This window comes from Triturus cristatus, chromosome 2_1 (genome assembly GCF_964204655.1).
Source record: "Triturus cristatus chromosome 2_1, aTriCri1.1, whole genome shotgun sequence".
NCBI classification, from domain to species: domain Eukaryota; kingdom Metazoa; phylum Chordata; class Amphibia; order Caudata; family Salamandridae; genus Triturus; species Triturus cristatus.
The window spans coordinates 906326945-906341269 of NC_140581.1; the positions used below are offsets into that span (position 1 = coordinate 906326945).

Below are 14325 nucleotides of genomic sequence, written 5' to 3' on the forward strand. Positions count from 1 at the left end.
TAAAATATCATGGGGTTAAGGCACCTGTGGCAGAGATCTTTGTGTGCTCAGTAAAGCTCAGGGAATAATAATAATGGTAAAATAACTATTTGCTGGAGAGGTTTGTGTTTTGTCTAGTCCCAGTTTTGGATCAAAGTAGCATTGAGGGTTAATAGGTCTCCTGGAAAGCACACTATGTAACGCGCAGATGACAGATTTTTATTGTATGTAAATGGGCAAGTGAGTTAGCGCTTTGAACACAGAGATCCTTTTGTTACTTGCAGTTCATACATTGTAATTCTTCTAATATAGCACAGTGAGCCAAGAAGGACATGTGGCTCCTACACCTTGTAACTCTCCCCATTTTATGTAACATTCCCTTGATTTACACACATCATTTATTGTCAATGTATAATGTGTATGTATAAAGCACTCTGACACTACAATGGGATTAGTAGCACTATAGCGCTGTAAAAGAAACAAAACAAAATAGTGGCATTTAAATTGTTTGTGTAAATACTGGGACAGACTAACAAATCTGACATTCCTACACACATGCATATCTCTTATATAAAAGGACTGAACAAAGTCAAAAGCATGCCTGCCTCTTCTGTGATGTGATGTGATAAGCTATGTGCCTTTGTTTCTCCTCCATTTCATTTAGATGTGAGGCTCCTGATAGCTCCCAGCCTGGATACTCCAAGAAAAGGAGACCTGATGGCCCCTTAACTTCGACCTTTGTTATAGGCCCAGCTGGAATCTGATAAGCCCCTTCCCCGTCTGTACATTGCTGCTTGGAACAAAAGCAAACAATGTGCAGGCACTGTTGAATGTGTCCCGGTGTCTAAAAATTGCACCAAGACAAGTTTACCATATTTCTGTGGGGCCCAATCTCATAGCAGGGTAGACTGCGATCACCCTGTGAAAAGAGTGGATAGACTCAGTCTACCCTCAACTTGTGCCCGGTCTACTACATAGTGCCAAGAGATGCATGTGCATCTCTTGACGCTATGTAGCAGCTATTGCTCATTTTAGTAATGATGAAGTTCACCTGTGTGCCCTAATACTGAAAAGCGAGGGCAAGAGATCTTTGCAGTGTAAGTTAGTAGATAGGTACATAGTACATTTCCTTTACAACGAACCATGAAGCGGTGTTTAGGAAATTATTAATATGCTAGTTAAAACAGGTGCATTTAGAAAACTGAGGCCCAAGCTCCTAACTAGCAGGAAGGCCATTTATTTTCTTGATCTGTGCGTAAGTGGATGAGCTCAAAGGGGTAAGTACACATCACTTATCATTTTGCTGGCTCGGTGAGTGAGGTGAATAATAAAGCCGATCTACAAAGAAAACGAATCAACAGGGTTGGGGCGGGCGGGAGGAGATGGAGTGAGTGAAAACACCAGCACTCGTGTGGAGTGCTCAAAGACAAAGAAAATAGTAGCTCCTATAACGGGAGTAGTGGAAGGACGCAAGCACTTGGTCCATGTTCAGGGGGAGGGTCAAACACAGGAAGAAGCATGACGCTTTTATGCTATGGACTAACGGGAACGACGGATATGAGAGCACGATGGAGCAAACAAGTGGTAAGGCAATGGGCGGGCTGAAGCCCACAGATTGAAAACATGCTGTTCGAGACAGCATATGCGCAGCCTAGACGGGACCTAAAAAAAAAAGGACAGAATATGACAAACAAGGCCAACATGCTTAAAGTTGATTATTATATAATAGCTCACCAGCAACTTAATATTTGGCCCAATACAGGAAATAGGTTTTCTTTTGATAACGTGGCGAAACAAAAACTCCACAACCCAACCGACAGTTGATCTAATGTACTGCCTTGTTTTTTTTAACTGGGAATTATTCTAATTTGATTCACATGTTTCTTTTTAGTATTTAAGAAGGAAGAAACGTTTGCCAAAACCAACACTCCATATGCTGTGGGGTGCCCTTTTTGTGCTGTAAATCACTGGGGCATGTGTCGATGTGTGCATGATTATATTCTTGTTTCAGGCACAAACCTAACCTTACTCCCTGTTTTGCCAGTCACTGTCTTTGTTAAAAACAGATTCACAATTGCTTTATTAAACCTTCTTGCTTTCTCCAATTTGATTGAAAATGCACCATTTGCCCACTATTTTTAAACCCCCCCGAACACCTCTGTGGTGATTCCGGCTCACTCGCTACGCTCGCTCGCATTACCGTGTCACTAAAGCAGGAATGTCAAAACAGTGTGTCACCAGCATGAAAAGTTTGGAAACCTGTGCTGTAAAGTGTCAGGGCTTTGTCACTTTCAGCAGGGGCTCCGCGCCTTGAGGCGCGTGGAGAAAGACATTGTTTTTCTGCAGAAAGAGGCACAGCCTAGGAGCTTTGTAATATGGGCGAGCGAAAACCACTCTGTGTACATATGTACTTTAGTGATCAGCAGGATTACTGTTAGTACAGGTTTCCTACAAGGCGATCAAAAATGACTTAAGCGATAGATAAATGTACAATGCGTTTGTAATGAGCATAAAATGGCCAAGTGGTATGCTGTGTAACACCTGCTGGTAGGTTAACAGAGTGCAATGTTTACATGTACAGTCTGGGCACGTTCTTCTGAAGCCCCGAGTCTGCCTTGGCCCCGGATCACATGCCTTGGGTGCTCATAGCAGGCAGCTAATGGGCTAAATGGAATGGGCTCCATGGAATTCGGAAAAACCTGGGGAAAAAGAACCAATAACTATGTAGTAGTCTGATTATTCCCAATTCTAGGAACTCTAACTTGTGCTTTCTGGAATTAGGTGTGGAAATACAGGCTGGAATCAGTATCTCCAGCCCCAGTGTCTCAGGGCCATATGTATGAAACTTTGGTTTTGCGATTCTCAAATAGAGATTTTTAGAGAATCGCTATTTGAGAATCGCAAAATGCTATGTATGTAGGATTTGCAAATAATTTTGCGAATCCTACATATTCCTTAATTGCGAATCGCAATTAAGGAATGCCTCCCCATTTATTCCTATGGGCCTAGAGGCCCATAGGAATGAATGGGAAGACATTCTCAATTTGCGATTCTCAATTAGAGAATCGCAAATTGAGAATGCAATTTCAAGGGTGCCAGGGTGTCAAAAGGACACCCTGTTGCACCCCTGAAATGTACATGTGTGCACATGTGGCACACATACATGCCCTAAGGACACTTTGAAAAATGCAAAAAAGTGCATTTTTCCAAGAAATCGCAAATTACCACCAACTTAAAGTTGGTGGTAATTTGCGATTCCTTATGGCCATATTGCACTTTTTCTGGGCCTCTTACATTGCATTTAAGGAATCGCAATTTGCGATTCCTTAAATGCAATCGCAAAATAAGGAATCGCAAATTTTGCGATTCCTTATTTTGCGAGGCTGTTTTTCTTTCATACATCTCACTTAGCTAAATTGCGATCGCAAACGCTGAAATTCTGCGAATTTCGGCATTTGCGATCGCAATTTTGAATGATACATATGGCCCGTAGTCCCTTAATTCCGGAGAGCTGTTTTAAAAGACTCATGTTCATTTTCAGATTGGTTATCATGTTCTCTTGAGACACTGAACTGCACACGGTCTTAAGATACCAGTCTCATTCAAGAGTCAGCAAGAAATGTAACTTAGAGTATCTGCACAGTATCTTCTGAGCCCATGCTGCCGCTGTGTCATTTCCCTGCAGTAAGCAGAGCTTTAAGCTTTCTTTTGTAAAGAAATGCTGTTTTGTTCCCAAGGCAATTCTGAAAGGGGAGAGAGCCTTTTATAAATGATGTACTCCCATCATTCGCTCGCTTGCGTGTGTAACATTAGTCTGAATGAAATCTGTCAGAAGTCAGTAACCTTCCCCTAGCTAATTGTCAACGTGATTTCTTTTCAGAGGGAAACCAAGGGGCAGTTTCTCCTGGACCACATCTGTAACCATTACAGCCTGCTGGAGAAGGACTATTTTGGTATTCGCTACGTGGACCCAGAGAAGCAGAGGGTAATTATCTGATATCTAATCAATTCTCTTAAGTAACATTATATTGTTCTGGCTTACATAATAGATGGACAAACAGTGAGGTGAGCTATTTGTCCTCCAAATGAACCAGTGAAAAAAATGTCTTTACTTTCTTGAAAAGGATACCATGTAATGTGTTCCCATGTCATCTATATCAGCAAACTGATACATTTCTTGTACTCAAAAGAAATGTCAGGGAAGGTGGTGTTTCTACTGGGATATCCGTTTATAGTCCTTTTCTGTCCCAGGCAGAATATAGTGCTATGATGTCCAGGCACTATTCTGCACACAGTGATGTGATCCAGTCACAGAGCGTGGTACCCAATCTATGTTTGGAGCAGGCACCTCTTATGTCCCATTTGATGGATCGATTACCTGACACACTCGTGATGCTGTGCAAGCCATTTAGCATGAAAAGTCTCAAGGATAGGAGTCCTTGGTTTCCTAAGATATTTTGAAACACGCTCTCAATTCACCCTGCAGGCATTTTTAAAAAATTTTATTTAAGGTATTTATTAAGGATAATCTCACCCCAAAGAGCAGTGGGTCAATATAGAAAAACGAATAGAAAAGTAGAAATACCTAATAAAATAGGAAGGAACAAAAATAATTACGTTTTATATTAAAAATAACTGAAATTTCAGGGAGAGAGTCCCAAGGATATGACACAAAATATAAAATATTATACCAAAGTTGGATATTCAATTCCAAACAAGCATTGGCATAGACATTAGGTCTCGCCTTTGGGACCTTTTAAGTGTTTTGCTAGAGCTATTGGCTTTGACAATGTGTTAAAGGTAAATTGTAGAGCAGTGTAGCTGCTGTCTAAAATGCTCGAGGCAGTGCAAAGGTGCATGGTTTTTACGCCCCTTTGGCAGCATCAATCTGAATTTCAACAACAATTAACCCCTAATTCACTGGGGATTACGATTTAACAAAACTCAGCCCTCCTCCCTGTTGATTGGCAGGGTTTAGTGGAAGTCATAGCACAAAGGGGCAGTTTTAGGTGAGGGTGGAATAAAATACACAACACCTTCATCAGGAAAGCTGTGATAGTTGGATATATTTAATACTGGTTTTAAATAGAATAATAAACACAGAAGTATTGGCAATGTTTCTACAAATTGAGGGTGCGGGCCGGCATGTAATTGTGCTCTGAAGGGATCCAGAAGTCTTCAATAAGGATAATAAACCTTTTAGCGCAGGCTTTGAAGTTCTAAGTATGTTTCCCTACCCGGGGAAGTTATGGAGGACACAGATATTTTAAGGGGAGGCAACGGTTTGTAAATATTAAAAAGTACAATGAGAAAACATAGTTCCAGACAAAGCAAAATTGAGCAAAATAAAAATTTGTTAATAGTTGGCGAGAGTGAAAGGCTCCTGGCCGACAAAGCAAAGCTATGGCTAAAAATGCTTTCATTTGTGGACGAATGCTGGGAAAGTAGCTGGGATACTGACAATGGTGTATGGCTTCCGCTACAGTACATGGCTGCCGGCTGCAGTGTTGCTGCGCTACTGCAAATAGCAGAGGACAACTGTGTTTATGAAAGAATATTGTTAATCTTGCAATGATATTGGGGCTAGTGGCGTGATGCTTGTAATTTTAAAGGGCTAGTGATAATAGAATTATGAGTGCATCAGTGGAATCTTTTTGCCAATGTTGCCTGGCGTTAACTATTGCGGAAGGCTGCTGGCTCCACTGGATGCTGCTGGGTTACTGATGATGTAGTCAGTCTCTCAGCAATAGTTGAAGACTGTTGTCAGTAGTGAAATGTTTCTGTCAATGTTGCTGGGCTACTGGCAATAAGGCAATATTGAAATCCTCCCTCCTGGTGGTTTTGAAGGGCTACTGGCAATCATACAAGACCCTTGGGTGTCCTGGCGCTAAGTACTGGTTACCTGGGGAAGCTAAGGCCTAATAGTGAGAGAGGAGCCATGTCTTCAGGCCCTTGCGGAAGGATTGAAGATCTGGGGCATTTCTAAGTTGGAACGGAAGTTGATTCCATTCTCTTGAGGCACAATGAATAAAGCTTCCACCTCCCCAATTAGTTTTTTGAAAGGGGCAATTTGCACTTGTTTAGACCCAGACGACCGAAGTGTTCTGCCTGGAGTGTACCATGAAAGTTTACATATGAGAAACTCTGGTCCTGCCCCATTAACAGCCTTAAAGACAATACACAGTGCTTTAAAGCGTGATCTTAGCTTTACTGGGAGCCAGTGCAATTTCTTAAGTTCTCCCTTGACAGAGGCGAACCTAGGTGTTCCGGTCAGCATTCTGGCTGCCGCGTTCTGGACCAATTGCAGCCTGTTCATGTGTTGTTTTTGAACATTAAGATATAGACTGTTGCAATAGTCCAGACGCGACATTATAAGTGCTGTAACCACAGTCCTGATGTTACTCTCATATCAGGAAGAACTTAATTTTCTTAATTATTCTGAGGACCATAAAGCAGGCTGAAGTCACCATGCTCACTTGGTCCCCCATGATAAGCTTATTATCCACCACAATTGCGAGATTCTTGGCTTTTCTTGTGGGAACTGGACACAGGCCCAGATCCTCCGGCCACCACTCTGGTGACTACACCAGTGGATTGTTGCCAAATTTTAAAACCTCGGTCTTGGCAGAATTGAGTTTTAAACAATTGGAGGACATCCAGGTCGATATGGCACTCATGCAATCATGGAAGCGATCACCTGCCTCCTTTTCCGCTCCCTCCGTCCCTCCATCAGCGACAACACATTGAAAATGATCTGGTTGTTTAAGAATAATTAGTATAAGGTAAACAAAGCAGAGGTGATACAACCAAATTAGTGAGAACCAGATATCAAAAAGGCGACAGTGTGAAGAAAAGATGTATAAGAACAAAATCTAGCAGATGAACCGCAACAAGAATGGCATTCCCGGGAGCATGGCTTGTCACACAAAGATGGCTGATGAAGACTGTGGAGTTTACCACATGTAAATAAACAACGTAAGCCTTAAATACGTGCACCCAGTGTAGTTTATTCACCTCATACATCCAATAGTCCAGCAGGTCAACTGACCACTCTAGAGTGTTCACAGTGTACTTCAACCCCTTGTAGAACCCTTACATACAAAGGTTCCTTTACAGAACCCAACTATGTCATCCCACACTTCTCTCCCCTTTAATAAACAACATATAAAATTTATCACATAACCACATTGTCCTAAAAACAACATTGTCCTAGAAACCTACTTAAGCTTGAGCTAAACTATGACATACATAAGTATCATGTATTCAGAAATAACTTACATCAGCAATTCCCCTTCATACTTTAAACTAATCATGTAATAACTGCACATTTAATATTAAGTGAGAACATAGTACCACATTCAAACACTGCAAATATAATCCTTCATGTACAGTGGCATTTTACGTGCTCTCACACTTCTTTCTCTAATGAGACCTGAATGTGACTCTCTGTGACTTCCTAAACCTTTCTGTTCTGAGTACTGATTGCGATCATGACTGTGTAGATCATTGGCAGAGTCACACCAAAGTTTAATTACCACCACAGACTCTTATTCCAAATTCTTCCATTTTTCGGCTTTATAGCATTTTAAAATAATTTCACCACTTTTCTCTCCTTATTGTGTTTAGACCATGGTTGGCATTCCACAGGTGCCCTTATCTTTACAACATAACCCAAAACGACTTGGCTGTCTGCAACATATTTTCTTTTAGGAAATTGCTGCTTCCTGTATTCCTGATGCCTTAGTTCTTTATTTCTCCATTCACCAACATCATTATTTCTTAAACCTTTATCCCACGTCATTCAACCAGGAAACATTTTTGAATTTGCAGATCTACCTTTGAACAACTCAAAAGGTGTCTTCCTAGTCGTGGAATGAGGAGACATGAGATATGCCATTATCCTGTCTTGCAGAACCAACTCCCAATTTAAATTGTTAGCCCGTGTTAACTAAATACTCTCCTTTAACGTTTTGTTCAACCTTTCCACAGCACCATTTGTTTCTGGATGATAAATGGAACTTGTTTTATATATAATACCACACTCCCTTAAAAACTTCTGCATTTTATTTGAACACAATTGAGAGCCATTGTCCGATAAAATAGAATGTGTATAGCTTTCCCTTTTGACTATTTCCTCTAAAAATTGATTACATTCAAAGATGAGACATTTCTAACACAAGCTACCTCAGTCCATCTTGAATATAAATCTAGTACCACTAGAAGTCACTATGCAAAGGTCATTCTATGTCAATAGCAATTTCATCCCAATGATACTTTGGAAGTTTTCTACATACCAGAGGCATGTGTTTCATTTTTCAACACCTTATCACTCACACAACACTGCATACAATCTCTCAACAATCTTTCTACTTTTATATCAATTCCTGACCACCAACATTTTAATCTCAATCTTTCTTTGATCTGCACAATGCCCATATCTATGCCCATCATGAGCAAAATTGAGTCTTTTGTCACGCACCCCAACTGGTGTTACAAGTTTTGTACCACGAGTGAGAATTCCATTCATCACTGAAAATGTGTTGGTAATCATGGAGCAGGGTTTATCCTAGTGTTTATCCTACCCAGATAATGTAACTTCAATTATTTTATAGATTTACAGATCCTTGCTTATCTCACTCTTCCACTGTACTTCCTCTATAGCACCTAATGTGACCTCACATACATTTATTTCATCATCTAAAATCCTTTCAGCATCCTTTTAAATTTCTTTCACATCAACCAAACTGGACAAACAATCAGCTGACCAATTAATTACTCCAGGAATATAGTAGACTGCTAAATCCTGTTCTTGTAAAAAAATAATCCATTTCCTTATTCTTGATGAGATAGCATCCAATCCTTCTTTAGAGTAAGCCTCTTTCAAAGGTTTATGATCCGAAAACACCTTTACATTTATGTCCCAAATCAAGTTCCTGTCGTTTCCCAACACCCAATACATTGCCAGGGCCTCCTTATCTATTACTGAGTAATTTAACTCAGAACTTTTTATGCACCGAAAAGCATTAGCAAGTAAATGTTCCATACCATTTATTTTCTGAAATAATACAGCTCCAATACCTTTGTCACTGGCCTCTGTCATAATGTAAGTCTTCTCACCTGGTATAAATGCTTGTAAACGGGGAGCATTTCTTAAACCCTACTTCAGTGACATGAACTTGTTACAGCAATCCAAATCCCACTCAAAGCTCCCATTTTCACCTAGAAGCTACCATATATGTTGCGTCTTGTCAGCATAACCTGGGATAAATTTACAGTAGTATTCTACCATATCTAAAAAAAGAAACTATCTTCTCCTTGTTGCAGGGTTCCTGAATCTTTACGATGGTGTCAACTAACTCTTTGTTTAGGAAAAACACAATTGTCTTGAGATGTAATGTCCCAGATAATTGACATCTTGCTCACAAAAGTTACATGTGTCCTTTGTCAATGTTAAGCGTGCTTTCCTCAAGCTCTCCAAAACCATCCACACCCTTCAAAGATGCTCCTCCTTTGTACACCGAAAAATCAATAAATCAACCAGATAGCATTTTTACACCTGTAACTCCTTCAAGTATATTGGATATGGTTCTTTAGAACACAGAAGCTGCAGAGACTAAACCAAACGGCATTCTCAAAAATGTAAGTGTTCCTACTGGTGTAATAAATGAAGTCAACTACTGTGAAGATTTATCTATCGCCACTTGATGGTAAGTGGATGCAAAATCTAAAGTTGTGAAAAATTTGGCACCTGCTCGTCTAGAGATAATTTAATCTATATTGGGCAGGGGAAACATATCCACACTCACTTCCCTTTTAAGTGCTCGTAAATTTATGAATAACCGAATTTCCTCACTGGCTTTTTTAGCCACCACTATGGAAGCCAACCATTCTGTTGCCTCAACTGGTTAAATAATCTTCATCTCAATTAATTATTCTCTTTCCTTCTGTACACCAAATTTTTCATCCAAGGTATCCTTCTCACTTTAGTAACCACCCGGTTTCTCTCCATCCTTCAACTTTATATGATGCTTGTAGCTTTTGAGACAGCCTAACCCATCCCGGAGTACATCTTTAAATTCCACATCAAAAGTGTTTAAGGGCTCATCTATCTCTTGGACCTACACTTGAAGTTCAGCATTTGCATTCAACATGACTCCTAACAAACGCTGATGTGACCACCTCAGTAAAGCATCCCCTCTTTAGCAACAAACACCTTTCCAGCTTCCATTCTTCCTCCAAATTCAATACATGCTGTAAAATATCTAACCATTTTTATGGTTACCCCACCATAGCCTACCGGTAAAATGTCTATTTTACACAATTTCACTTTTTCCTTGAAGAAATTGTTAAAGGTGTTCATACAGATCATGGTGAGATGTGATCACGAATCAAACTTCATCTCTCAACTCCCACAATGTTCACTTTATTTGATGTATATGAGTCTTAGCACCAACCACCTGAAATACAATCTCCTTTACCTCGTGATGATCATCTTTCTTTATCTTTCTTCTGCAGCACTTGGAGAAATTACCTTTTACTTTTCACACCTATTACAAATAACATGCATATCTGGACAGAAAGTTTCATTTGCCTTGAAAGATTTCTTACCACACTGAAAAAAGTGCCCTTAAATTCTTGTGCATATTTGCTTGTTTTTGACCTGCCTAACTATTTCATCTACGTTCACAGTACTTTCCTTCATCTTATTCATGGCACTGCTTAATTCATCTACACGCTTGACCATATGCTCCACTAGTTTAGCAATTGTGGTTCATCCTTCATCCACTATTGTCCTCTTATCTTGTCATGTGCACATTTCAATTCAAATTGATCCCTTACTCTTTCCTCCGTTGCCCCTCCATATTTACAGCTAGCCTTCAATTTCCTAAGGCTAGTTACAAAATCTTTCAATCTTCCAATGACTCATCTTTTGCTTGCTCCCTTAACCCAAAATAATACCTCTCCATGATGGTGCTAACTTGTGGCTGATACTGATGATCTAGGTGCAGTATACACATTTCATATTCATTTAGCGACCTCTGATCCGCAGCACTTAACTCAGGCACATTTTCTAGTACCTCTTGCCCCTCACCACCTAGACAGTGGAGTAAAAAAGAATGTTTGTGTTCTGCACTTAAATTTGTGCAGTGTACCCATGCGTAATTCACAAAAAACGTCTTCTATTTTTGCAATTTAACCGTCAATTCTCAAGGACTGCTGAAGAAGAACAGAGGTGGAGTAACATTCGACATCTCAATTTACTATTAATATAGGTTAATATCCCACTAATATGTTATTGCCTAGAAACAGTATTAAGAATGGCACAGACAACTCCTAATTTTATCCTTAAACGTGTTAATTGCAGTTATAACCAGTGTTCTCCCACAAAGAACTGCTACACAAAGCAATACTAGCTGCAGAATGCACTAATTATGTCACAAAGACTTGACCTAAAGATGTGCTAATCACCGTCCGTGACCAACACGTAGTCCAAAAGATGTCTCAGTCATAGAGGCTGGAAATAATCACCATCAATCAAGACAACAGTTTGTTCGATGTGCTAATTATCACCTGTAAACATAAATACCCAAACTGTAACGCTGTTTACAAGTTTGTCACACTTCTACACAAGACGATCGGCACCCACAGAAGGTAGCATTGCCAAGATAGGCCTAAAATCAATGACTGTGAATAAAAAGCCTCACAAACACTTAAAATGGCTGCTGTGCTTCGTCACGCATTCCATCAGGTTGATTTCTTAAGGCGATTGGGCTTGTAGCCGATGTTCCTCACGCAACCAGACATGCTTTTTTGGTGGGAGATAGAGCTTGTTTTCTAGTATACGCTCCTCTTTTAATGGTCAATGGAGCTTGCAGCCATGTGACGGCCGATCTGAAATGCAGTTGTGTTTCAGCAGGAGCCGGACTTCTCACATCCTTGAAAACTCTCCAGCCGGTCTTTTCTGCATCACAGCCGAGCAGTAGCACACAGCGGTGTCACCTTGCAACCTCTTCTGATCTCACCTCCTTATCAAAATTACGTGGTCAGTGCGGCTTCCACTGGGTATTTTTCTTCAGGATCCAGATGTTGAGGTGAATCACAGGGCTTGATCCCGTACTCGTTACCAAATTATGTGGTGTTCACTACATGTAAATAAAGAATTTAGGTCCAAAATACCTGCTTCAAGTGCAGTTTATTTCACCTCATCCATGCAACAGTCCAGCAGGTCAAGTGACCACGCTAGAATGTTCGCAGTGTACTTTAACCCCTTATATATAAAGGTTCCTTGACAGAACCCAATTATGTCATCCCACACAGACTAGCTGAGTGCTTCAGAGCGCCCAACATCTGCAATAATCCTAGCCCACCTGGTGACATTTGTACTCTGATTGCTGCTGTCCTGGATGTTTAGAGTGTAAAGCGTGGCCCTGAGCCAGGAGTCCTGCCACCTGCAGTCCGTGCATGGGCAGCCTCTGCGACCCACGACTGAGGTTAAGCCTGGTGGCATGTGGCGTGTGCAGGAAAGTGCTGCAGCCAGGCAACCTGGAGTGTGAGAGGAGGAGGTGCACAACTAATGGCAGCTGGCTCTGATGTCTACGTCGGCTGATGAATTGAAAGAGTGCGGGTGTGCCCCCTATCAGCGACCTGTAGTGAGGCCCCTTTTCTCCGCTCTGCCTCTGTCCTAGAATGCACTGAAGAGTGCTCTGGCTGTGCCCAATGATCTGATTCCTGGTAGGGCACTAAGTCGGTGCCGGCCAGCCCTGACATCTGACTCAGTACATGGGATCGATGAGGCACAACCTGCTGTGTGAGCTTTGATTAGTGTGGGCCTTCGAAGCTGCCGGCCTGTGCTGTGGATGCACCCCAGAGCTGTGGCCAGTGGTGTGACTTGAGGTGGTAACTCCCTTTACTTCCTTCAGTCGACCATCTCAATATTTGTTTGGGATGGAAAGCAACCTAGAGTTGCTTTTAGGAAATGTTTACTGCCCCCCATATGAAGGAGGACGTGGATTAGCTGTCAATAAACTTTATTATTGGGCTTGCCATCTCATACCAATTATTGATTGGTTATTCGCTGATCATACCTACCTGACTATCTGCTCTGAAATGGAATGCATAGATATGTATTGTATACTTAATTTGGTACACAACCCGACAATATGCTAGAATCTTCCCTTGGTTATTAGAACAGCGCTTTCATATTGGTGTTCTGCTCTCAAGTGGATTGTGTGGGAGGGAGTCCTGACAGCCAAAGCCCCATTTTGTTATGGCACCTGGCATAAACACACTGTCAATTTGTCAGGATTATGTCCAAGGGATCTCACACAGATTTTAAAGCTCAAGGATGTGTGGACTGGGGATCATATTCTTTCATTTGCCTCCTTAAGTGACACCTATGAACTTCATAAGACAAACTTTTACTGTTAACTAGAACGACCTCACACCCTGGAGGTGCATGCGCCCGATCTTAAGGGTTTACCTGAGTGTAGCCCATTGGGGCCCAGCCTCATGATTGCACAACGTGGCAGTAAGAGTATCTCTACTATCTACGCTAAGTTGGTCAACAACACCCCAGCTCCCCTTTCTTAATTCAGAAACAGATGGCGTGCCCCACCACCGGCTTTTACAAAGCCTTTCGGACTGTGGCATCAGGGGCACAGTACTTAAGTGGTTTGTTTCCTTTCTCAACGACCGCCATCAAGAAATCTGGTCTCCTCCTTTTTTTTCGGCCTCCATTCCCCCTATGGAGGTGGGGGTCCCGCAGGGGTCCATTTTGAGTCCATCACTTTTTAACATCTAGTTAAACCAGATTGGTCGCACACTGCTACACCTACCAGGCGTGTTCCCCCAATGAAAATGGTCCCTGAAGGTCAGCGTCGGCGGATACACCTATGCTCGAGTGTGAATGCAAGTATGCGTGGCGTGTGCCATCCCTGGACACGTGTTTCGAGGTAGTTGCCTCTCGTCAGCAGGGAGTAGGAAAATGTGTGGGGTTGCTGTGTAAGCTGCTAAAATCGTTATCAGGTCTAGTACCTCTCGTAGCGCGCAGGTGCGTAACCATGAGTCCGTCGACTCCACCGGCTCAAGGGAGCCTGAATATAAAGTTAAACCAGATTGGTCGCACACTGCTACACCTACCAGGCGTGTTCCCCCAATGAAAATGGTCCCTGAAGGTCAGCGTCGGCGGATACACCTATGCTCGAGTGTGAATGCAAGTATGCGTGGCGTGTGCCATCCCTGGACACGTGTTTCGAGGTAGTTGCCTCTCGTCAGCAGGGAGTAGGAAAATGTGTGGGGTTGCTGTGTAAGCTGCTAAAATCGTTATCAGGTCTAGTACCTCTCGTA

General features: G+C 41.7%; 1 protein-coding gene across 1 annotated transcript in view; it reads left to right on the top strand.

The window, feature by feature from the left end:
- Window positions 1–14325, top strand: part of FRMD3 (FERM domain containing 3) — a 638046-nt gene that overhangs the window by 273874 nt on the left and 349847 nt on the right. The window contains exon 2 of the mRNA XM_085633170.1: window positions 3860–3964. Coding sequence (XP_085489296.1) covers window positions 3860–3964 — 105 coding nt within the window. The remainder of the gene's footprint in view (window positions 1–3859; window positions 3965–14325) is intronic.